The following is a 24,103-nucleotide window of genomic DNA, read 5'->3' as shown; positions in this document are numbered from 1 at the left end:
AAAATAAACTCGTGCAATAAATAGGAAGCGAAAACAACGTATGTGAAGTTCTGTATATTTATTACATACCTATTCAGGGCCGTAGCTAGGATGTTTTGTTTGGGGTGGGGGGGGGTGGGGGGGGCAACTGAGTAGTTAATAGTCTAAAACTCCTTAAAGGGACATATCCTAGTTTTTAAACACTAAGGCATATTTTTTACTATTACAACCGTTTTTGATAATTAAATCATACTTTACTTAGATTTTATTGTTTAGATTATTAATTTCCGTACATTCGAAGTGTTTTTGGTCATCCTGGTGTTTTTAATATCAGAAAATGCATTTGTTATATTTTAAAAACGCACGTGTGTCTGAGAAATAACAGTCATGGAGTCAAGATTTAGTCTATTTTTAGAGGGTATTTCACCATTTAAAAGTCACAGACTCATGTTTCACTTAATTGTTACTTTATCCAAATGTATTACAGGTTTGTAGATAAACTAAACTTAGTGTTACTTTTCACGGGTTAAAACTAGGGTGTGTCCCTTTAAGCAGTTAAGAAGAGAATTTTCTTTAAGTTTGTATAATGCTTTCCGGATTTTTTTCTGGGAGGGGGCAACTATAGTGATAAAGGTAATTTGAAATCGTGTGGTAAATTTATTTTGTATCGCAGATATGTGCGGTTAGCAGGCCGGAACTTTTAAATGAGGAATTTCCTTTTTCCTTTTACTGCAGTTAGCGCCTTTTATTTACTAACGTCATATATGATTTACAAATGACGCCATATCGTATTTGAACATTACACAAGGCTGTCGCTGAGTATGATTCTTAACGTTAATTGAATCCATGAAAGGAGTTTTGATCATAGATTTAAGTGTTAAAAGCCGGGTTTTTTAAACATAAAAGAGGATATGTAATAAATACAGAACTTCACATACGTTGTTTTCGTTTCCTATTTATTGCACTCGTTTATTTCGCGTAAGAACAACCACTCGACCGCTACGCGGTCTCATGGTATATATTCTTGCGCAAAATAAACTCGTGCAATAAACGTATTTGATGTTATAGGCCTAGGTCTGTCTCTGTCTCTGTCTCCGTCTCTCCCCCCCCCCCCCCCCCCTCTCTTTCTGACTGTACATGGGCGGGACGTAGCTCAGTGGCAAAGCGTTCGCTTCATGCGCGGTCGGTCTAGGATGAATCCACTGGGCTATTTCTCGTTCCAGCCAGTGCTCCACAACTGGTGTAACAAAGGCTGTGGTATGTACTATCCTGTGTGGGATGCTGCATAGGCTATAAAAGCTCTCTTACTGCTAATCGAAAAGAGTAGCCCATGAAGTGGTGAAAGCGGGTTTCCTCTCTCAATATCTGTGTGGTCCTTAACCATGTCTGACGTCATATAACCGTAAATAAAATGTGTTGAGTGCGTATTATTGCAAAAACATTAGTTGATCGACTGTATTGGACTTGCGAATCAGAAGTGTGTGTATGTGCATTTATATGTTTCATCCCCCCTACCCCGTTTTGTATGTCATTTGTACATTATAGTGCTACGAGACATGGAGAGAAAACAAAAGTTGATTGTGTGGAATGCAATATAATGGCATGATTTGGCAACCATGTTCAGCGCTGAAATTAAGATGTATAATGCTATTTTACTGTATTCCTTAGTATCATTATCATCTACTCTAAGTGTCGGATACTCAGGTACGGGTCCCTAGAAACATCCTGCTTCCGGTACTGCCAGTTGTGACAATATAAAAACAATTGTAAAATTACTACCATCACCCCCTTCACCGCCGCGAAGTGACTCCTGCTAGATTTTACACTGGATCAGTCGCTGTGTGTGTGTGTGTGTGTGTGTGTGTGTGTGTGTGTGTGTGTGTGTGTGTGTTGTGTGTGTGTGTTGTGTGTGTGAGCGCATGTTGTGTGCGTGCTTGTGTGTGTGTGTGTGTGTGTGTTGTGTGTGTGTTGTGTGTGTGTGCGCATGTTGTGTGCGTGCTTGTGTGTGTGTGTGTATGTGTGTGTGTGTGTGTGTGTTGTGTGTGTGTGTGTTGTGTGTGTGTGCGCATATTGTGTGCGTGCTTGTGTGTGTGTGTGTGTGTGTTGTGTGTGTGTTGTGTGTGTGTGCGCATGTGTGTGTGTGTGTTGTGTGTGTGTTGTGTGTGTGTGCGCATGTTGTGTGCGTGCTTGTGTGTGTGTGTGTGTGTATGTGTGTGTGTGTGTGTGTTGTGTGTGTGTGTTGTGTGTGTGTGCGCATGTTGTGTGCGTGCTTGTGTGTGTGTGTGTGTGTGTGTGTATGTGTGTGTGTTGTGTGTGTGTGTTGTGTGTGTGAGCGCATGTTGTGTGCTTGTGTGTGTGTGTGTGTGTGTGTGTGTTTGCGTCGGTTGAGAGCTCAGCTGGAGTGCTTGGGTTATAGGATCGAACCACCTCGGTGGACCCATTGGATTTACCCCGTACCAACTAGTGGTCTATGTGAAAGTGCTTATAAAAAAATAAGAGTAGCCCATGTCGTGGCGAAAGCGGGTTTCCTCTCTTGTAATCATTCTGGTCCTTAACCATGTGTCGTGTGCGTAGTCAAACAAAATATATCTTCTTCATCGTCATTATCATCTTCGTCGTCTCAAGGCAGCTAACATCCAGAGTAAGTGTTTAAGGGCTCAGTGGGTAAGTGTAAAGCCACTACACCCCAGGCCCGTACGCAGGGGGGGGGGGGGGGGGGGGGGGGGGGGGGGTGCGAGGGGTGCGTACGCACACCCCATAGGCTGTCGACGTACGTCCGTGGATGTGTCCACGGACGTACCTCGACAGCCCCCCCCCAAAAAAAGTCCGGCGATGTGACAAATTTACTTCCCAGAATGCAGGAAAATGCATCCCTGCTTTCTAGATTAAATTTTTTTTCAGGGGCATGACCCCGGACCCCCCTAACAAGTCTGGCCCTTTGGGCCGTCGATTACGCACACACACACACACACACACACACACACACACACACACACACACACACACACTCCCCCATATAAATTTCTGAGTACGGGCCTGCACCCTCTACAATCTAACCAATCATTATCAATTAACCGCTATCCATGACAGAAAACCCATAGGACAGCCTGCTTGAGCCTTAACACGAAAATAAAGATGAAATGAATAAAATGCTGCAGTGAAAATATTAGTTTCCATGTGTAATATAATTATTGCCTTAGAAACGGAGATTACACTGAGAGCTTATTCTATTAAAAATTATAAATAAGATTTGTTTTCAATTATTAACTTTATCATGATTTTAACCTTTTAGATGCATAAACTGGGAGAGGGCGAAATGAGATCTCCACATGACCTCTCCCCTCCGCTTACTACGCCTATGGAATGCAAGATGTGATTTTTATTTTAACATAGTAAAAAGTTATTATTAAAATTAAAAGTCTTTGATACGCCGATAAAAAGTGATAAAAGTGACAGAAAAAAAATATTTTCAAGAATAGGATTGCAATCATGGATAAATTATACACAAACCTAATGGTTCTTGCATATGTTCAACTAAAGATTGCTTTTATTGCACCGCGAAAATTGTGTGTATTACTACATCTATCACTTGTGGGCTTTGTTTGGGGATTGTTGGGTGGGGTTTTTTTTTGTGTTTTGGGGTGTGTGTGTGTTTTTTGTATTCAGTAATGACGGGTTTTTGTTGGGGGTTTTTAATTTTGTGAATTATTTATTTTGAGAACCTAATAACAACCCACCCCCAAAACTCCAAATAATAATAATAATAATAAATAAAAAACCCAACCTGTGCATTTTAATCAGTTTGTTACCCCATCTTAAGTATATACCTTAACCCTTATCTAGCTAACTGAGGCCAATACGGCCCAGGGATAACTGGGGTTATAAAAGGTTTGTTACCCCATCTTAAGTATATACCTTAACCCTTATCTAGCTAACTGAGGCCAATACGGCCCAGGGATAACTGGGGTTATAAAAGGTTTGTTACCCCATCTTAAGTATATACCTTAACCCTTATCTAGCTAACTGAGGCCAATACGGCCCAGGGATAACTGGGGTTATAAAAGGTTTGTTACCCCATCTTAAGTATACACCTTAACCCTTATCTAGCTAACTGAGGCCAATACGGCCCAGGGATAACTGGGGTTATAAAAGGTTTGTTACCCCATCTTAAGTATATACCTTAACCCTTATCTAGCTAACTGAGGCCAATACGGCCCAGGGATAACTGGGGTTATAAAAGGTTTGTTACCCCATCTTAGGTATATACCTTAACCCTTATCTAGCTGAGGCAAATACGGCCCAGGGATAACTGGGGTTATAAAAGGTTTGTTACCCCATCTTAAGTATATACCTTAACCCTTATCTAGCTAACTGAGGCCAATACGGCCCAGGGATAACTGGGGTTATAAAAGGTTTGTTACCCCATCTTAAGTATATACCTTAACCCTTATCTAGCTAACTGAGGCCAATACGGCCCAGGGATAACTGGGGTTATAAAATGTTTGTTACCCCATCTTAAGTATACACCTTAACCCTTATCTAGCTAACTGAGGCCAATACGGCCCAGGGATAACTGGGGTTATAAAAGGTTTGTTACCCCATCTTAAGTATATACCTTAACCCTTATCTAGCTAACTGAGGCCAATACGGCCCAGGGATAACTGGGGTTATAAAAGGTTTGTTACCCCATCTTAAGTATACACCTTAACCCTTATCTAGCTAACTGAGGCCAATACGGCCCAGGGATAACTGGGGTTATAAAAGGTTTGTTTATAAAAAGAACATAACTGCCATTATGTAATTCTCAACATATATATTTTCAACACACACATTCCAGAAAAAAACCTATTTATTACATATATATATATAATGTGTATTTAGTAATCAGAGAAAAAACTAAAACCTTCAAGTTATGGCAAACTCGGGCCTTGTAGGCCTAATGATATTTTCAGTGCACCAAGTAAATCTTAAACAACCTTTCATGTACTAAGGACTATGCCATTGTACATGATCATATTAATTATCTTACTTCCACATTTATATACCTTTGTTTATAATGCTTACCTAGACTACAGATGACCAACACTATTTCTATATAAGTGCATGTACATGGTACAATGGTACAAATGTTTGGCTGAATTCCTAACCATAAACATACATGAAACAATTAGATAAATGGTGCAAATACTTAGTATATTATTGTGACTTGTCACTGAATTTCTAACCTTAAAGATACATGAAACAATTAGATAAATGGGTTATCACTGAATTTTTAACCATAGACTGTCCAGTACATCCATGTGAAAAAGTAGGACAAAAGTAGGAATGAAAATATAGAAAAAGTAAGACAAAAGTAGGACTGTAGCAACATTATTCATGCTCAACCTGAGTAACCGAATCGTTTTAAATCCAAAAATGTGGTATTATTCAGAAAACACTTAAACAATTTGTATGTGGTTCTCAGTTTGTACCTGTAATTTTCTGTTATTTCCAAAATAGCATGAATCTTATGTAACGATCACATTATACAGTTATTTGAAATTGTCGTACACTGTATTAATGACAATATACATGTTTATATGTACCGTAATGTTGATGCACCTAGCTTGCAGCATACTAAAACAGATTAACATGGTTATTTTACGTTTTTCACAAACTATTATAGAAATGATACCTATACATTGTACATTTTAATGTCAATCATTGGAAAACTAGTTAGCTACTGGGCAATCATAAACAGCTAACTTAGAACAACTGTTACTAGCCCTTATTTTTTTAGACAAGATATTACAGATATACAAACTTAATATACATATATCATCTGTTAACATAAAATTAAACATGTTGGAATGGCTTACTCAGTTTTCAAATTCAGCTGAAAGAGGAGGCATATTGATATAAACTACATAAAGTAACGGAAATAGCTGGATGCACTGCTATCATTGTACGGCAGCAAATTAGCATTGCAACACTCATGATAATATGATTGACTGCAGTGGCTGCGCTATAAATAGTTTGTTCACTGCAGAAACTCTACACGGGTTGAAATGTTTTATGGCACCACATTTCGTCTGGGTCTTTTTAATGTTAAATGTGATGGAAAAGTATACATATTGTGGAATTTGAGAGCAACAGTTTATAAGGAGTGATGTAAAATATGGTGGAAAATTATAAATATTGTGGAATTTGACAGCAACAGTTTATAAGGAGTGATGTGGATATTTTGAGGCTGCAATTCCACATTGAAAACGGTCAAAAAGAGAACAGAAAATTATTAAATTTTAACTGATGTGATAGACAAAAATACATAAAAGCTAATGTGAGATAAAAGACAATAACTCAAAACCCATGTACAGGCTTAGTATAGTAGTGCTACAACTCCAATACTCAATAGACAGCTCAATATTGTGTATTAAGGGAGCACACTACGACATGACAAAAGTAAAATTTGAGTGCCAGAAATTAAATTTCATCTCACATTGACTTTCAGGGTGCAAATTTAATATGCTGATATTATATGGGAGATATATCTTGCTGCAAAATATATATATATATATATATATAATCCCGTAACTGTAGACTTTTATAATAACATACGCAATATGCACACTTTAACAGAATTTGCGGCATTTTCAAACAAAATATTAGTAAAGAGTAGAAAAAACTAGATATTTTGAAGAAAAAGTTGGAAAATAGGACAAAGACCAAAACGTAGGAAAAAGAAGGGAAAGTGGGATCGCTGGACAGCCTGTAACCATTAAAATACATGAAACAATTGAATACCTGACTTTGTCAACGTTCCAACTCCACATTTTTCAAACATTGAGTTGTCACTATGATACCACTTGATGTCAATCTATTTAGCTGTCTGAGTAACATAATAACTCCAAACCTATAATGCAGCATGCTTTTATTTCTGCTCATTAAAACAGTGTCCCAACTTTTGGAGTCCAGATGGGTTTTTTTCCTAAGATGTTTTTTCGCTAATAAGAGGGAGTGGTGAAAATGGCAGCCCTAATGCATGAATATGTGTTGTATGATAATGAAGAGAATAAAGGAGTTTGAATGGCTGCAAAATAAGCGGAAGAAGTATAGGGCAGAGGGTGGATTATGTAAATGCTCACATGGCAAGCGTCTACTGCTAAAAGAGGATGTAACGAGATGATCTCGTGCCCACAGCACTACATCCGTATAACGGTGCCAAGGGCTGCCCTGCACCTGAATCTCTTCAGTGATAGCAGGAGTGGACAAATGACAACAGCGCAATGATCAGCTTTCTCTCCACTCTTGTCTATTAAAATCAGTTACAAAATATTAACTTTCATTTGCTCATTCAAGGGCACTTGTTTTGTTCTGGGGGTTTTTACGATGTGACCGTTAGTTTGGGGTTATTGAGGACTCCGTACAGATGTTCAAGGCTACTGTTGTAAAAAAAACAAAGAAAAGTTGAAAGTTAGTGAATAGAAGCCTTACCACATTCTCAAGCGATCACAAGTTTCATGTGAATGTATCAAAACCCATGCCTGGCATGTTTGAAATGATATTTCCTCTGATAGACAAAAAAACAGCCCACCCTTCCTATACAGTCTCTCTATACATCAATGGAAACTGTCAAAAACGCATAGTTGGATGATGTCACTATTCAAATATCTCAGACAACCAGCATCTGTATTAATAGATAAAATGGGTCCTGATACTGACAGTGTTGATGAAGATAATTCGAAGGCCGTTGACATACTTTTAGAAAATAGACATATACTCAAAGTAGTGGTGAACGGATCCATAGGCCCTAGGTAGCGGGTGGCGGAGAACACGCCTTAGACAATGTAAATTCATGCATCATAATGTAATAACACAAACAATGTATACAAACTGGTGGAGTTATTTGTATTGCTGTAATATGCCTTTCCACTGCAGTATTGTAAAGTATTGTCCACTCCAGTTTATTTGACTACGTCTGATTCTAACAACGACCAAACTCCATGACCTATGATCTACTATAATTACCAAATGTGTGGGGTTCCAGGCATTATTTATCCCAGGGTAAATAGTGTATATATATAAACCATTTGTAAAGAAATAAAATTTGAAAGAAAGAACCAATTTTTTATTTATTTTTTGGTTGAAACTAGACCCGATGGAGTTGGGACATTATCATAGTCAGGTATTCAATTAGATACACAGCTTATCACTGAATTCTAACCATAAAAAATACAAACATTTAAATGGGTTATCACTGAATTTCTAACCATAAAAATACACGAAACAATTAGATAAATGACGTATCACTGGATTTGTAACCATTTGTAATCATAGGAATCTCTTCTAGTCTTCTGGTCTTGCCTTGGATTCTAATAAAAGAGATAAATAAAATATTCAATAAGTATTGCATTGTTCTTCTTTACTCTTTGTTCTTCCCAACCCAAACCCGGAGTGTGCGCGAGCGCATGCGCGCACGGGCTCGCGTGTGTGGGTGTGGGTGTGGGTGTGGGTGTGTGTGTGTGTGCACGCGCGCGCGTCTGCCTGTCTGTCTGTATCTCGGTCACTCTAATGCGGGTAACCACTGTTAGGCTGCGAGCAAGACCCTAAGATTTTGGCCACCGGTATCATATGAGGGGAATAAGGCTCATAGTGATTTTTGACAAGGTATACACCCTAGAGTTTAAAAAATATATGTAATAGCATTGGAACGGTGGTAGCTTTTAGTATATTATCACCTTTTATATAAGCCTACCCTAAAATAAATTGCAGAAAAAAAAAAATCATTTTCATAATTGGAGTAACAAAAATACATGTATTTATTTAATCGATGTATTAATTAAAGAAAGATTATTAGGTTTATGTACACGTATTTGAAGGAAATTTATTATAAATTTCAATCAATAAAATTTATTTCATGTCATAAGTATATTTTTTAAATGTCAAAATTGTTAACATCACTTTTTAACCGAAAAAGGAAATTTTAAAGATTTTTTTTCTTTCCTGAAAATAATTTAACAGAAACACCCTGAAATAATTTGAGGATACTATTGAATGCAAATATGACAAGATAGGGATTTTTTTTCATCAAATAACCGCTAAAACATTTATTATTATATATATTTTACCAAACAATTGCAAACAGTTTTGGAAAACCTCAGTTAAAAAAAAATCTTGTATATTTTGATGATAGGACTTCTATTTAATTTCTTATTGTACAAGGACACAGAAATTGAGTATTGGTTAGGGATGTGGTAAATCTAAATGTTACCTGAATTATTAGAAGTAATTTTCATGTCACAAATGTTCAAGACACTAAATATATTCAGGAAGCAACACGAAATAAGCTTTAATTGTAGAACATGAATAAAACATTGGCACATATATATAAAAAAGAACTTAGTTGATTGTGTTTTCTGTGGCCTTACACCTACCTACCCATTGTGTTGTCAAACTCATTTAGAGTTGGATCCGGTAAAGATATTCGAATCCAGTACCTACCAGCCATAAGTTCTATGGGTTAACCACCACAGCACCACCGAGGCTGGCTTGCAATAATTACATGATACGATAAACGTTTATTTCATTCCAGGACAGTATTCTTCAACAGCAACAGGGAAATGAAATACAATTTCTAAAAATAATCAAAACGTGTTTTTTGTTGAAGGGGCGGGGGCATTTTCTGTTCTACTGATTTTAATATAAAATTACATACATATATTAATTTATTTGGATTCCTCTATACAATAGCTATCGTGGCAGGCCATCGGTCTACAGGCTGGTAGGTACTGGATTCGGATCCCAGTCGAGGCATGGGATTTTTAATCCAGATACCGACTCCAAACCCTGAGTGAGTGCTCCGCAAGGCTCAATGAGTAGATGTAAACCACTTGCACCGACCAGTGATCCATAACTGGTTCAACAAAGTCCATGGTTTGTGCTGTCCTGCCTGTGGGAAGCAAAAATAAAAGAGCCCTTGCTGCTAATCGGAAGAGTAGCCCATGTAGTGGCGACAGCGGGTTTCCTCTCAAAATCTGTGTGGTTCTTAACCATATGTCTGACGCCATATAACCGTAAAATAAAATGTGTTGAGTGCGTCGTTAAATAAAACATTTCTTTCTTTCTATACAATAGCTCAGACATGTGTAATTGTATGTATTCCAAAACTGTTATTAACATTTTACAACTAAATGATAGATAAACACTTTTATGAACTTGAAATATTGCATTATACAAAAAGTAGGAACTGTATTACCAATGCTAAAATATTCAATGTTTTCTCAAATACTATATAACACTACTACAGGTGTGACAAATACCATTTACAAGGACTGCTTAATGATAAAGCATCAAATGTGTAGTGGACATTGTTTTGAATAATAGTAACAATAGTCAACAGACAAAAATCATAAAGGGGGCTGTCAAATTTACCCCACCCTATCAGTGTACAAATAGTGACTATGTTTACACATGACATTAGGGTTAAAATATATTTAAATGGTGTTATTTGTTACGTGTATTATTAATATGGAATTTATGGATCACCACACATCGTTTCCAGTTGTTTGGAGTTATTTTTATTGAATATTTGTCATTCAGAAGTTATCTTAATGTTCTGCTTCAAAATATACTGACACACAATGAAAACGCAAAACATATATTTTTCAATATTTTGTTGTGATTAATGAAACATAACTTAAAATAACAATTTATGAGAGGAAGCCATTGATTGGTACTTTTGTCTGGGTTTTAATCCTGGTTTTGTTCTCGTTACACATACAATAGCAGAAACACACAAAATGGTGTGAAATGCGTTCACTACATGCTCAATCATGCTGCATGCAATGCACGTGAAATGCCAGTATTTGGGCACATAAAAGTCACGTAACGGTGTCATATTCCTCGTCACATTAAGAATGCCACGACTCAGAGAAGAACAAAGGGAGCGAGCGTTGGGCATGGTTCATGGGGGGACTTCGCAAAGTCAAGTTGCTAGGACCTTCAGAGTCCATCCATCAACTACTGGACGACTTTTTGAACGTCATCAACAGACCGGGAGTGTCCGTGATCGACCTCGACCTGGTCAACATCCCGTTACGACCCCACGCCAAGATCGGCAGATTCGACGACACCACCTCCGTGGCCGGTTCAGAACTGCAATGATGACAGCAAGCAACACGATATGACGTCATGGAAGGCATATCCATCCGATGACGGTCATCCGTCGGCTGGACTCAGATGCAGACGCCCGTACAACGGTAACATCATGACACAGCGACATCGTGCTGCGAGACTACAGTTTGCTCTCCAGAATGGTAATCATCCACCAGCCTTTTGCCGATGGAAGAGCACGTGTGTACAGGAGACTCCATGAACGGTACGCTGACGGATCTGTGAGGGAACGTGATCGGTTTGGCGGCGGTTGTCTGATGGTATGGGGGGGGGAGGGGGAATCAACTGTGATTTCAGGAGTGATCTCATCATTGTCCACGATGCCCTTACAGCCCAGCGTTATGTTGACGTTATTCTAAGACCAGTTCTCCAACCACTTTTGTGCCGTCACCGAAGACCAGGAGGTCCCCTTCTGTTTCAACAATACAATGCCCGTCCACATACTGCAAGAATTACCCAGGCATTCCTGCAACAAGCCGGTATCACCGTTATGAACTGGCCCGCCGTTTCACCAGATTTGAACCCAACTGAACACATGTGGGATGAGTTAGGACGTCGTGTACGTCACCGCCAGCCACCACCGCGTAACGTCGCTGAGCTTGCACAGGCGTTGCAGGAGGAGTGGAGGAACATTCCTGTTGCTTATTTGAGATGTTTGTGCCAATCCTTTCCCCGTCGTCTTCACGCATGCACACGGGCCAATGGTGCCAGATACTGACCTTGATATGGGGGGGGGGGGGGGGGGGGGGGGTTTGAACTTTTACTGATTACTGATTACTGATGATAACTGGCCATGTTTCCATGTGAATGTATCTCATGAATAACAGTCATTAATGTCATATTACATTATCCATCAATTCATTAATAGTTTGTCGTTATTTGCATTGAAAAGTAGTTTTTGCGTTTTCATTGTGTGTCAGTATATATACCGCATCAAAACGGTTAGAATATTACAGTATACACAAGTATAAAGAATCACGCATTTGAACATCGTGTCACGCTCTCACGCCGGTACATAATTTTCACGCATTTTAAACATAGCAAAAAAAAATGTATGGGCCTACATATATGTCACGGGAATCCTATAATACCCGTAACTGAATAAAACACGATTATCCAAATATCTCTTCTAACTGTATATCTTTTAGATCTCTCTGTGTCGGGCAGTCTAATACCCGAGTGGCTCGGCTCTAGGTATAATCAGAGATATGATCTTATATAAATATATATGTAGCACGTTTAGTTCACTAGAAAACACAACAAAACACAATACACTTTGGAATCTGTATTAACACTACGCTGACAAATGTACTTGCCGCAGTAGTTAATTAACAACAACAATATAATAACAACCCAGAGCTAATCACTTAATTAGTTAATCGCTAGATGTCTAGTTTACACAATATTCTAATCACTTCACCGTGATACAACACTCACACGTGTGATAATTAAGAAACGCTGCCAGGGGAACTTAATTAATAAAGGAATTACAACTCTATTCCTAACTGGTTAATTTTTAATTAACCCTTAACTACTCATTCAGTAACCTTGTAATACAGAATTAATACTGGTACATATCACAATAAAGACAATAACATACAGTTTACCTAGGTCCTCTAGGATGACCGGCTAAGCTTTATCTTACCAAATATTCGTATAAAAATATTAGAACAGTGAAGCCTACAATTTACTTCGTCAGATTACCGGAATCACTGTCTAAAGAATATTGGTATAATATAGTATTAAAATATTTAAAGTCACATCAATCACATCAAGGTTATACAACAGAGCAGAAAAATATATTTACCAAGTCCAGTCGGACTACGTTCACCGTGAGCCTTCCAATGATTCTCCCCGATATATCTAAAATCCTATCTATTTATTCAAAATTCTCAGAGACAGCTAATATCGCCTGGGGCCACAACGCGGTACCTCACCTATCATGTGATATTCCCACAACTCCCAAAGACGGTATTTTTTCTTAGATGGTCAGACTTACCAGTTGGTCAGTTCGCTAGAAATATCCGGTTGTAAACCGCACTATCGTAGGTATTACGTAACTACTGGCCACATGGCCTCCACACCTGGACCCATATTCACAAAAAAGTGTAAATTTACGTCTACGACTAGCACTTACGTGTGCCGTAGATTTTAAGTTTACGTGCAAGAAGCACCATATTCTCAAAGATGGTCGTAAATGTAAACATAACTTAGTTGGACGTAAATCTACGATTTAACATTCTCACTGGAGTAATTAATAAAAACACATTAGAAACGATGGCTACCGGGTATATAACAAATGCACAAAACTCAATTTTGTTTGTCGTCTGCTAACAATAACATTGCGAACAGTGAACCATGGCATTTTGGTATTGGTGGGGATCCACGTTTTGGTACGAACTTGAGGACATTTCTTAAAAAGGAAAAGATAACTCAGGAGAAATTGGCCGAGTCGAAAACATCCGTTCGATCACGAACAAAAATATGTTCAATCCGTGGGCGTTCGCCATCGCAAATTGCTTCATTTATTGGAAATACTGCTAGTTTCCGTAAATAATAGTAAATAACGGCGATCGTGCTTGATTTATTATATGTACACAACTTACGTGCAGCGTTAGTTGGAACCTGAGGCACTCTTATATTTACGTCCAACTTTACACGTAACTTACGTTTTCGTTGTTTCGTGAATAGCTCTTCAGTCGTAGATTTACATTTACGTGTAAAACTAGGCTTACGATATTTTGTGAATATGGGTTCTGGTCTGGGTGTGTATTAGGGAGTACGGTCGCGCGGAGGTATTACGTAACCAAGCTGCACACGGCCCTCTAAAACAATTAACATCGCCACAGGCGAAAAGATAAGAGCATGTTCCGTCACACACCCCCACCTCAAAAAGGATATTTCCTCTACTCTAGGAATAGGGAAATATACTACATTTAAACAAAACAAAGTGTGCGTTAACCGATGCATCCGGGCATTTATAACACATAGTAATAAGGTGACTGCCAGTAATCACACTGAGACTCTGAGTCCCTGGTATACAATAAAATATATAAAAACAAAAACAGAAATCAAGAACGTCAACACATTATCACAACGTTCAACTTCGTGACAGGGCATCAGCGATTACATTGGATGTGCCCTTGATATGTTCAATGGTAATTGGGAATTCCTGCAGAAGAAGACTCCATCTCAAAACTCTCTGGTTGGTGGCTTTCATTCTGTGAATGAAAGTAAGCAGATTATGATCAGTAAAGACAACCACTTGATGCAATGCCGTTTTCACGTAGATCTGAAAATGCTTCAGAGCTTGTACCATGGCCAAAGCTTCCTTCTCTATAGTGGAATAGTTCACCTGGTGTTTGTCAAACTTTTTCGAGAAGAAACTTACAGGATGGTCCAGTCCATTTTCGTCTTCTTGGAACAGCACAGCTCCAGATCCCACGTCACTGGCATCCACAGCCAGCTTGAAAGGCTTTCGGTAGTCTGGTGCTGTCATCAACATGTAATCTATCTCCTTTTTCAGTGCCACACGTTTTACAGGGTTTATCCGATAGGCATGCTGTCGAATCAGTGTAGCGTTGAGTTCCAAGCGCACATCCTGGATTAAGGTATTGGTAACCGTTGGAAAGTCCTGACAAATGGAAACATTGTCTTGTATCAACGTAGTCAACTTTGCTCGCTGGGGGCTGTCAAGGTGCAAGTCCGGACTCAAGTCTGCTAGAATCTGGCTGTTGGTTAATTTGATCTCTGCAGTCTTGACGTCGTCACAGGAAATTGAGTGACTCTCAATTTGGACAAGTAACACTGGAATTAACGGCAGTCTGTCAAGATAACCTTTTAGCAAATTGATGTGACGATACCTACTTTTCCTAACCCTATCACTACTTTTCCTAACCCTATCAGGAGTGTTTATCACATATCCTGTCTCGTTAACCCGTTTTTGCACAACATAGGGACCGAAATACCTGTTCTGCAATGAACCCCGTTTAATGGGAAGGTACAGCAGCACCTTATCCCCTGGTTTAAATTCCCGACTTCTAGCCTTCCTATCAAACACTGATTTTATTGTGCTCTGAGCATACCTCAGATCCTTCCTAGCTAGTTTGGTCTCCGGCAACCTCCTATCTCTAACTCTCTTATTCATTAATACTCCCTCAGTTAACAATGTAGTGCGAGCTGCCAACAAATTTGGATCAGCCCCCTGCTTTAGGATTAACTCTTGTCTATCACAAGGTAAGTCCCCTCTATCAAACATAACTGGTTCATTTCCCCTCTGCGGGATGTCAACAGGTTCCACCACATTTAGTTCCTCAGTTGACTTATCTACCATTTTACTGATAACCTCATCCACTCCAATTTCATGGCTCACACACGTATCAGACAAATCACAATTTTCCTCTGGGTCTCGTGCTACCCTTCCGGCCATAGCCCTAGTCATTACACACGCAGGATAACTAATCTCATCAACCTCACACTCTTCTATGGGTAAAGGGCTGTCTTCAATTAACAATTTGTCACCTTGCGGCTGGCAACACTGACTAGTCAAATCGTTACCCAACAAAACTCCTATGTTTTCAACAGGCAAGTCCTTCAGAACACCCATAACGACTGGTCCCGTCACAAACTTCGAACACAAGAAAACGTTATGTAACCGGACAACAATTTTTTCTCCAGTAACCGAGGTTAAGGCCAAACTACGTCCTGTATCTGAATTCTCAATACCAGCTAAGCAATCTGACGTTATAAGCGATTGGCTACACCCTGTATCCCGATAGATTGATATTGCCTTAGGACTCAACTCTTGTTTCACATCACAAACCATACCAGTGGACACATACGGGTTTACTTTCTCTGCCATGGGATTAACCATTAACTCTCTCGCTAACGGAGCTGACCTCACTAAACCGACCACTTGCGCATTATCACGTTTCCTTTTAAAACAGTCCCCGACAAGATGGTTATCCTTTTTACAGTAACTGCAATGTGGACGAAAAGTTCTCGTGCATTGGCTGATAATGCAGGTTTATCCTTACTTTGCCCACCAGGTGCATTCCTTGCCTGACTAGCTGACCAACTAGATGACTCTCCCCGATAGTTACTTTCCCGGGAAAAACCTGGCTGAAATTTCTTCTTATCACCTTGTTGTATAGAGCTACCCTGTACTGCCTGAGCTTTGTGTATTAACACGTAATCAGCTGCCACTATGCCTGCCTCACGATCTCTAAATGAATACGTAAGCTAACTGGTAATCCATTTTTAATGTCCTGTAAGATCAACAATTCCCGTAACTCGGTATATGACCCTACCTGATGAGAAATCACCCATTTATCAAACATCCCTGCTTTCTTAGCCACAAACTCACAATAAGACTGACCCTGCGTTTTTCTCAACTCGCTATACTGTAACCGATAATCCGCAGGTCGTAACTCGTAAGCCCTCAACACTGCAGACTTAACTAGGTCGTACTGACTTGCTCGCTCATAACTCATTGAATTATAAGCTACGCTAGCCTTCCCCTTAAACTTAGACACGGCTGACAATGTCCACTTAGACTGCGGCCAATTTAGCTGCTTAGCGGCCCGTTCAAAAAGTTGGAAGAACATATCTACCTCCTGGTCGTCAAATACAGGCACTGATCTATAAGCCTCCGACATGTTAAACCCATTTCCTGCCTCCCGTCCAATCCCTTCAGTATTCAACTTTAACTCATGTTGCACTTTCAATTTTGCTAACTGGAATTCTCTATTCTTATCTCTCTCTTATCTCTCTTTCTCTCTCTCTCTCGTCTCTATCTCTATCTTCTTTTTCTCTATCTCTATCTCTCTTCCTCTCTTCTCTATCTCTATCTTCCTTTTCTCTATCCCTCTTTCCTTTCTCTCTCTCTCTATATTCTTTTTCTCTATCCCTCTCTCTCTCTCTCTCTCTCTCTCTCTCTCTCTCTCTCTCTCTCTCTCTCTCTCTCTCTCTCTCTCTCTCTATCTTGTGCACATTCTTCTCTTTTGTACTCAAGCTTTTTAAAAGCTAACTGGTGTTCCATACTCAATTCATTTATCTCTATCTCTGGAACAATCTCGCTGTCTTCCATAACAGGCCTATCACCAAAAACTTCCTGGATAATAATTGTCTTTATATCACCTAATGTTTTAGCTGATGTTAAGTCAATTTCTCGCTCACTCGCGATTTAAACTAATTCGGCCTTACTCGCTCGCTTAATCTCCACTAAATTGAGCGTAGGCCTATCCAGCAAATTCTTATCCATGTTAGGTATGACGCACTTATTATCTTTTCTAGTGAACAACGTTGCTACTTCTAGTTAATTTGTAAAAATAATTTATAAAGCCCCCATTTACAAACAATACTTTTTAAATATGCATGTCCTGTTTCAGATCCGGGACGAGCACACCAATTTTTACTCCTGTCACGGGGATCCTATAATATCTGTAACTGAATAAAACACGATTATCCAAATATCTCTTCTAACTGTATATCTTTTAGATCTCTCTGTATCGGGCAGTCTAATACCCGAGTGGCTCGGCTCTAGGTATAATCAGAGATGATCTTATATAAATATATATGTAGCACGTTTAGTTCACTAGAAAACACAACAAAACACAATACACTTTGGAATCTGTATTAACACTACGCTGACAAATGTACTTGCCGCAGTAGTTAATTAACAACAACAATATAATAACAACCCAGAGCTAATCACTTAATTAGTTAATCGCTAGGAGTCTAGTTTACACAATATTCTAATCACTTCACCGTGATACAACACTCACACGTGTGATAATTAAGAAACGCTGCCAGGGGAACTTAATTAATAAAGGAATTACAACTCTATTCCTAACTGGTTAATTTTTAATTAACCCTTAACTACTCATTCAGTAACCTTGTAATACAGAATTAATACTGGTATATATCACAATAAAGACAATAACATACAGTTTACCTAGGTCCTCTAGGATGACCGGCTAAGCTTTATCTTACCAAATATTCATATAAAAATATTAGAACAGTGAAGCCTACAATTTACTTCGTCAGATTACCGGAATCACTGTCTAAAGAATATTGGTATAATACAGTATTAAAATATTTAAAGTCACATCAATCACATCAAGGTTATACAACAGAGCAGAAAAATATATTTACCAAGTCCAGTCGGACTACGTTCCCCGGGAGCCTTCCAATGATTCTCCCCGATATATCTAAAATCCTATCTATTTATTCAAAATTCTCAGAGACAGCTAATATCGCCTGGGGCCACAACGCGGTACCTCACCTATCATGTGATATTCCCACAACTCCCAGAGACGGTATTTTTTCTTAGATGGTCAGACTTACTGTCACAAGTTCGCTAGAAATACCCGGTCGTAAACCGCACTATCGGAGGTATTACGTAACTACTGGCCACATGGCCTCCACACCTGGTCTGGGTGTGTATTAGGGGGTACGGTCGCGCGGAGGTATTACGTAACCAAGCTGCACACGGCCCTCTAAAACAATTAACATCGCCACAGGCGAAAAGATAAGAGCATGTTCCATCACAATATATATTGTTTGTTGTTCATTCTATCTCGATGACCGACAAACGAGCCTGCGACTCATATTATATCATATCATATCATATAACTGGTGTCCACGTTGTTCATTGGTAAGAATTTCGAATCTTTACCAATTGCTTATTTCCCGCGCCGATTTATACGGATTCACGATGTCGGACTCCGACCTGACAAAGTCTCACTTCTTGCACACGACTGGGTTAGGGTTAGGGTTAGATGGCAGATTATATCTGTACACACGTCTGCTACTGCACTTTTTTTTTTGCGTAGTTGTGTAAACACGAAAAGGAACTGACGAAAATAAACGGATAAATTCGGATTTCACGTACTGACGAAACGATCGATCTGTATGTATTTTTTAAATCGGAATTGTTTCAAAAATTCATTCCAGTTAAGATTTAATTCATTTTAATAAACACTCTATTAGGTTTTATGTAAAATCAAGTACTTTTCAAGGCACATGTATGAATAGTAAGTACTTCTCAAGGCACATGTATGAAAATCAAGTACTTTGCAAGGATCAATGTCTTTTTCCAGGACTTTACAGGCTCCATTTAATATTCAAGATTGTGGGCACCATGATATATACAAACTGTATTATGCGGAGCCTCTGGCTACATTTTCTTTATTCCTAATATATGATATTGATGATACTGAAACACACGAGAGTAATCTATCATATAATCACAAGCTTTGTACAACGTGTTTTTGTAAACTGTACACGCAACTTTAATTCTAGTCCACCATTACTAGATATTCAAATGATTGAAAATGTAAGATATTATCAAACTCTCATATTTGAACGAATGTTATAAAATATGTTATAAAATATCGAATTATAGTGAAATCCTATTCTTTTTGTTCATTCTAACCAACTGTAACTCAATTATTGGGTCTAATTATTATCAAAACCAACTTTAGCTTCATTAGTTTAAAAATATAATTATACTTATAAACTGAATAGGACTAGTGTACACTCAGACCAACTCTTACCTTCTTCAAAAGAAGACGCCCAGTGCCGCGGCTGCGAAGACGACCACCACACCCACTGCTATAGCAGTGGTACTCCCGTCGTTAACAGCGGCAACTGATTAGAAACAGAAAATATACACCATGAAATAGGCTATTGCAGCAATACTCCCGTCGTTAACAGCGGCAACTGATTAGAAATAGAAAATATACACCATGAAATAGGCTACTGCAGCAATACCCCCGTCGTTAACAGCGGCAACTGATTAGAAATAGAAAATATACACCATGAAATAGGTTATTGCAGCAATACTCCCGTCGTTAACAGCGGCAACTGATTAGAAATAGAAAATATACACCATGAAATAAGCTATTGCAGCAATACTCCCGTCATTAACAGCGGCAACTGATTAGAAATAGAAAATATACACCATGAAATAGGCTATTGCAGCAATACTCCCATCGTCAACGAACGCAACTGATTAGAAATAGAAAATATATACCATGAAATAGGCTATTGCAGCAATACTCCCGTCGTTAACAGCGGCAACTGATTAGAAATAGAAAATATACACTATATAGGCTATAGCAGCAATACTCCTGTCGTCAACAGTAAAGTTTGTTTTATTTAACGACGCCACTAGAGCACATTGATTTTTAATCTTATCATCGGCTATTGGACGTCAAACATATGGTCATTCTGACTGGGTTTTTTTTTAGAGGAAACCCGCTGTCGCCATATAAGCTACTCTTTTACGATATGCAGCAAGGGATTTTTTATTTGCGCTTCCCACAGGCAGGATAGCACAAACCATGGCCTTTGCTGAACCAGTTATGGATCACTGGTCGGTGCAAGTGGTTTACACCTACTCATTGAGCCTTGCGGAACACTCACTCAGGGTTTGGAGTCGGTATCTGGATTAAAAATCCCATGCCTCGACTGGGATCCGAACCCAGTACCTACCAGCCTGTAGTCCGATGGCTGGTTGTCGTCAACAGAGGCAACTGATTAGAAATAGAAAATATACACCATACAGGCTATAGCAGCAACTGATTAGCAATACTGAGTTTTGACAAGGTATCTAGCATTGGAACGGTGGTTGCCTTTAGTATGTTACCACCCTTTGTATAAGCCTACCCTAAGATAAACTGGATTTTAAAACAAATCATTTTTATAAATGAAGTACAAACATATTTATTTGATGAATTACCTAACGAAAGATGATCATGTTTAGATACATAGATTTGAAGGGAGTGCATTATGAAAATGAATTAAAATGAAATGTACTTCATGTATATTTTTCAAATATTGGTACTAATCCTTACTTTAAAAAGAAGAAAACATCCACAAATGAAGAATTTTTTACAATGTGTTTTGTTTTCGTTTGTTTACTGACAGTAATTTAACAGAAACACCCTGAAATGATTTGAAATAATATTTAATGCAAATATGACAAGACAGGTTATGCATTTCAAAAATAACTGCTAAAAGGTCTAATTATATGTATTTCACCAGACAATTTTGAATAAAACTCTCACAATTAAAAAAGCATGTATAGTTTGATCACAGGACTTTTATTTTATTACATATTGAACAAGGACACTGAAACCGAGTATTGGTTAGGAATGTGTTAAATGTAAATGTTAATTGTTAAAATTAACTTTGTGGTCACAAAGTTCAAAACACTAAATATATTGTGAACGCAACACGAAATAAGCTTTAATTGTATAATTTAAATACAAGATTGACATATACATGTAAAAAGAATTGTGCTTTTTCTTGTTATGTTATTTTTAATATATACGACAGCAACAGATTCAGCAGACCCTGATCCAGTTTCGGTGTGTGGTGGACCTTAGTTGTTCAATGTGTAGACATTTATCTAGGGACATATTATCCATAGACCCTGGCCTAAATTCCTGTGCCATTGACTCAATGACTAAAGAAAATACTGACAGCACTGAGCACCAAATGCTGGACATCTATGTAGCCGGTGCACATGTGAATTTATGACTTCATCCTTCCAGAGAGAACCATATCTAGGAATAGGTTTACCTGTAAGAAGAACCTGGGCCCGTGCTTATAAAACTTTTAGAGTCCAGACTCAATCTCAAGTGACGTCACACGCATGCATTTGTTTAGCGTTGCCATGGCATTACTGTCTCAAACTATTAGAGTCTCGAGTCTAGACTCTAGTTTTATAAGCACCAAGCCAGGTGTGAATGTTTGCAGGGTACACACATTTAGAGGTTAGATAATCCAAGGTGGACCAAGTTTAACAACAGTACCATCGACCAAATGATAAACTCAGAAGATGCCAGGTATCTGCCTTTCTCAGATGCACCAGACGCAAAGGTAACTACAGTGCTTCAAGTGTTCAAGCAGCCATAACTAATCAGGAACAAACTGCTTCTGGAAATAGCTGTGGTAGTTGTGAATCATGCACTTTATGCTACTGAAATAGATTAGTACTTTTCAAACATTGTGTTAAGAAGGGATACATTCCACGCTATCTGTAATACCTTAGAAATCTTAGGGAGGAGACTTTGGGATGATCCAGTGTCCATCAGTGGGGTCCATGATCGTAAACACTGCAATCATGCATGTTTATTATTATTGTTGTTACGTACGCTGTTCTTTGTAACCATATTAACACATTATTATTATTATTGTTACGTACGTAGTTTTGTGCAGCCAATCACAGGATCACAGGTCCAGTCCTTGCAATTTTCACAGATGTTCTTGCAGTCTTTGCCATAACGATCCTTGGCACATGCTGTTTTAATACATTTTGACACAAACATAAATCATATTGAATATTCAACAAAAACACTAACGTTTTATAACTGACTTATATAAACAACAATAGGCCTATAGAGTTCTGCTATTTAATTTTAAAAGTTTAAGAATTGTCGAATTAAAACTGTATGAGACATATTTTGAGATTTGTACAATAACGCTGGACAGAAACTGGAAACATCGATGTTAGGAAAGCTCCACTGACAAATGTCATTTCGAAGTAAAATGTATATTTAAAAGTCTAGGAGAGAATAAACATTGAAAAGTTTCAATGTGAAATTATTATTTAAATTTAGTATCATTTAAAAGATATACATCTATTAGTTTGTTAAGACCTCCTCAGAGAATCATAGTACCAAATTTCTGAACTATTCAATCAACACTCTACAAGATAGACCTTTACTGTTTCAATGTTCTGTTCTTTTTAGTATAAATAACATGATAACACAAATAATTAATTCAGATTTAAATCCTTGTTGTATCTTCATGGATTCATTTATTTTCATAATTATTACTGTGGTTTTTCGCCACACGTTTTGTGCCATATCAAAAGGATGCCTGATATGCTATTCGAACCACTATGAATTTTTGAACCCATGTGTCACACAAAAAGTCGTATTTTACTTCCACACAAATAGTTGCTATCTGGTTTTTATGTGTATATACGATTCAATGTTAAACCTGTTTTACATGTAACTCCCTCCCATCCGGCATCACATCCCTGTCCGCAGGTCCCAGTTCGTGTATCACAAGCTTCATCTCCAGTCACACAATGTCCACATGTTTCATTACAGCCGACGCCATGATAGCCTGGTTTACATTCTAGAAACAAAAGTTAAAGTTTGTTTTGTTTAAAGATAACACTAGAGCACACTGGTATATTAATTATCGGCTATTGGATGTCAAACATTTGATAATTCTGACGTATAATATTAGAGAGGAAATCCGCTACATTTTATCATTAGTAGTAAGGTTTTTGTTATACCAGTGGTGGTGAACTGGCTGGAATGAGAAATACAGTAATGGGCCCGACGACGAAGATCGATCCCGAAATGACACGCATAAGGCGAGTGCTTTACAACAGCTTTCGTTTTTTAATGCGAAGGTTCGCGAAACGTTTTGTTGTTAGCGTTAACAAACGGATTGTTCACCGCAAACGGAACGTAGCTAAAGTAACTCGCGGCAACTCAAAAATGACTGCCAAACTTTTACATTTTGGCTTCTCACACAAAACTGTCAAAAATGTTTAGCATACTCTGCAAATAATTAATTATGACTGAAAAAAGTGTATATTATGATTGGAATTTAAAAAACAATAAAATAAATATCATTATTTCTGCAAGCAGAACTATTTCTAAATGTTCCGTTGACAACATTTTCACTATTTTGTTACCATGGTAACCATTTAATGACAACACGCTATACATTAAACTCGTGTTGTTTCTGTCATTATATTTTATAATGATGTAAAATTGTTTTGAAAAGTACTAATCATTTCAAGACCGTATTTGTACTGTCAGAGGAGTATTTGACAATAATACAAAGTCAAGCATTTGTGTCGTTTTGGTCAGCCATTTTGGAAAACATTAGCATTATACTACCGTTGCTTAGACCAAGATTAAGAAAGGTAAGGCTGGGC

General features: G+C 38.2%; 1 protein-coding gene across 1 annotated transcript in view; it reads right to left on the bottom strand.

Moving 5' to 3' along the window:
* Positions 1-4,777: 4,777 nt before the first annotated feature.
* Positions 4,778-24,103, bottom strand: part of LOC121383148 (scavenger receptor class F member 1-like) — a 41,308-nt gene continuing 21,982 nt past the window's right edge. Inside the window, exons 7-10 of the mRNA XM_041512976.1 lie at positions 23,155-23,286; positions 22,346-22,441; positions 19,689-19,782; positions 4,778-8,330 (exon numbers count right to left, since the gene is read on the bottom strand). Of these exons, the coding sequence (XP_041368910.1) occupies positions 19,694-19,782; positions 22,346-22,441; positions 23,155-23,286 (317 nt within the window). The 3' untranslated portion in view covers positions 4,778-8,330; positions 19,689-19,693. The remainder of the gene's footprint in view (positions 8,331-19,688; positions 19,783-22,345; positions 22,442-23,154; positions 23,287-24,103) is intronic.

This window comes from Gigantopelta aegis, chromosome 10 (assembly GCF_016097555.1).
Source record: "Gigantopelta aegis isolate Gae_Host chromosome 10, Gae_host_genome, whole genome shotgun sequence".
NCBI classification, from domain to species: Eukaryota; Metazoa; Mollusca; class Gastropoda; order Neomphalida; family Peltospiridae; genus Gigantopelta; species Gigantopelta aegis.
This window is presented reverse-complemented; position numbering and strand designations above follow the sequence as displayed.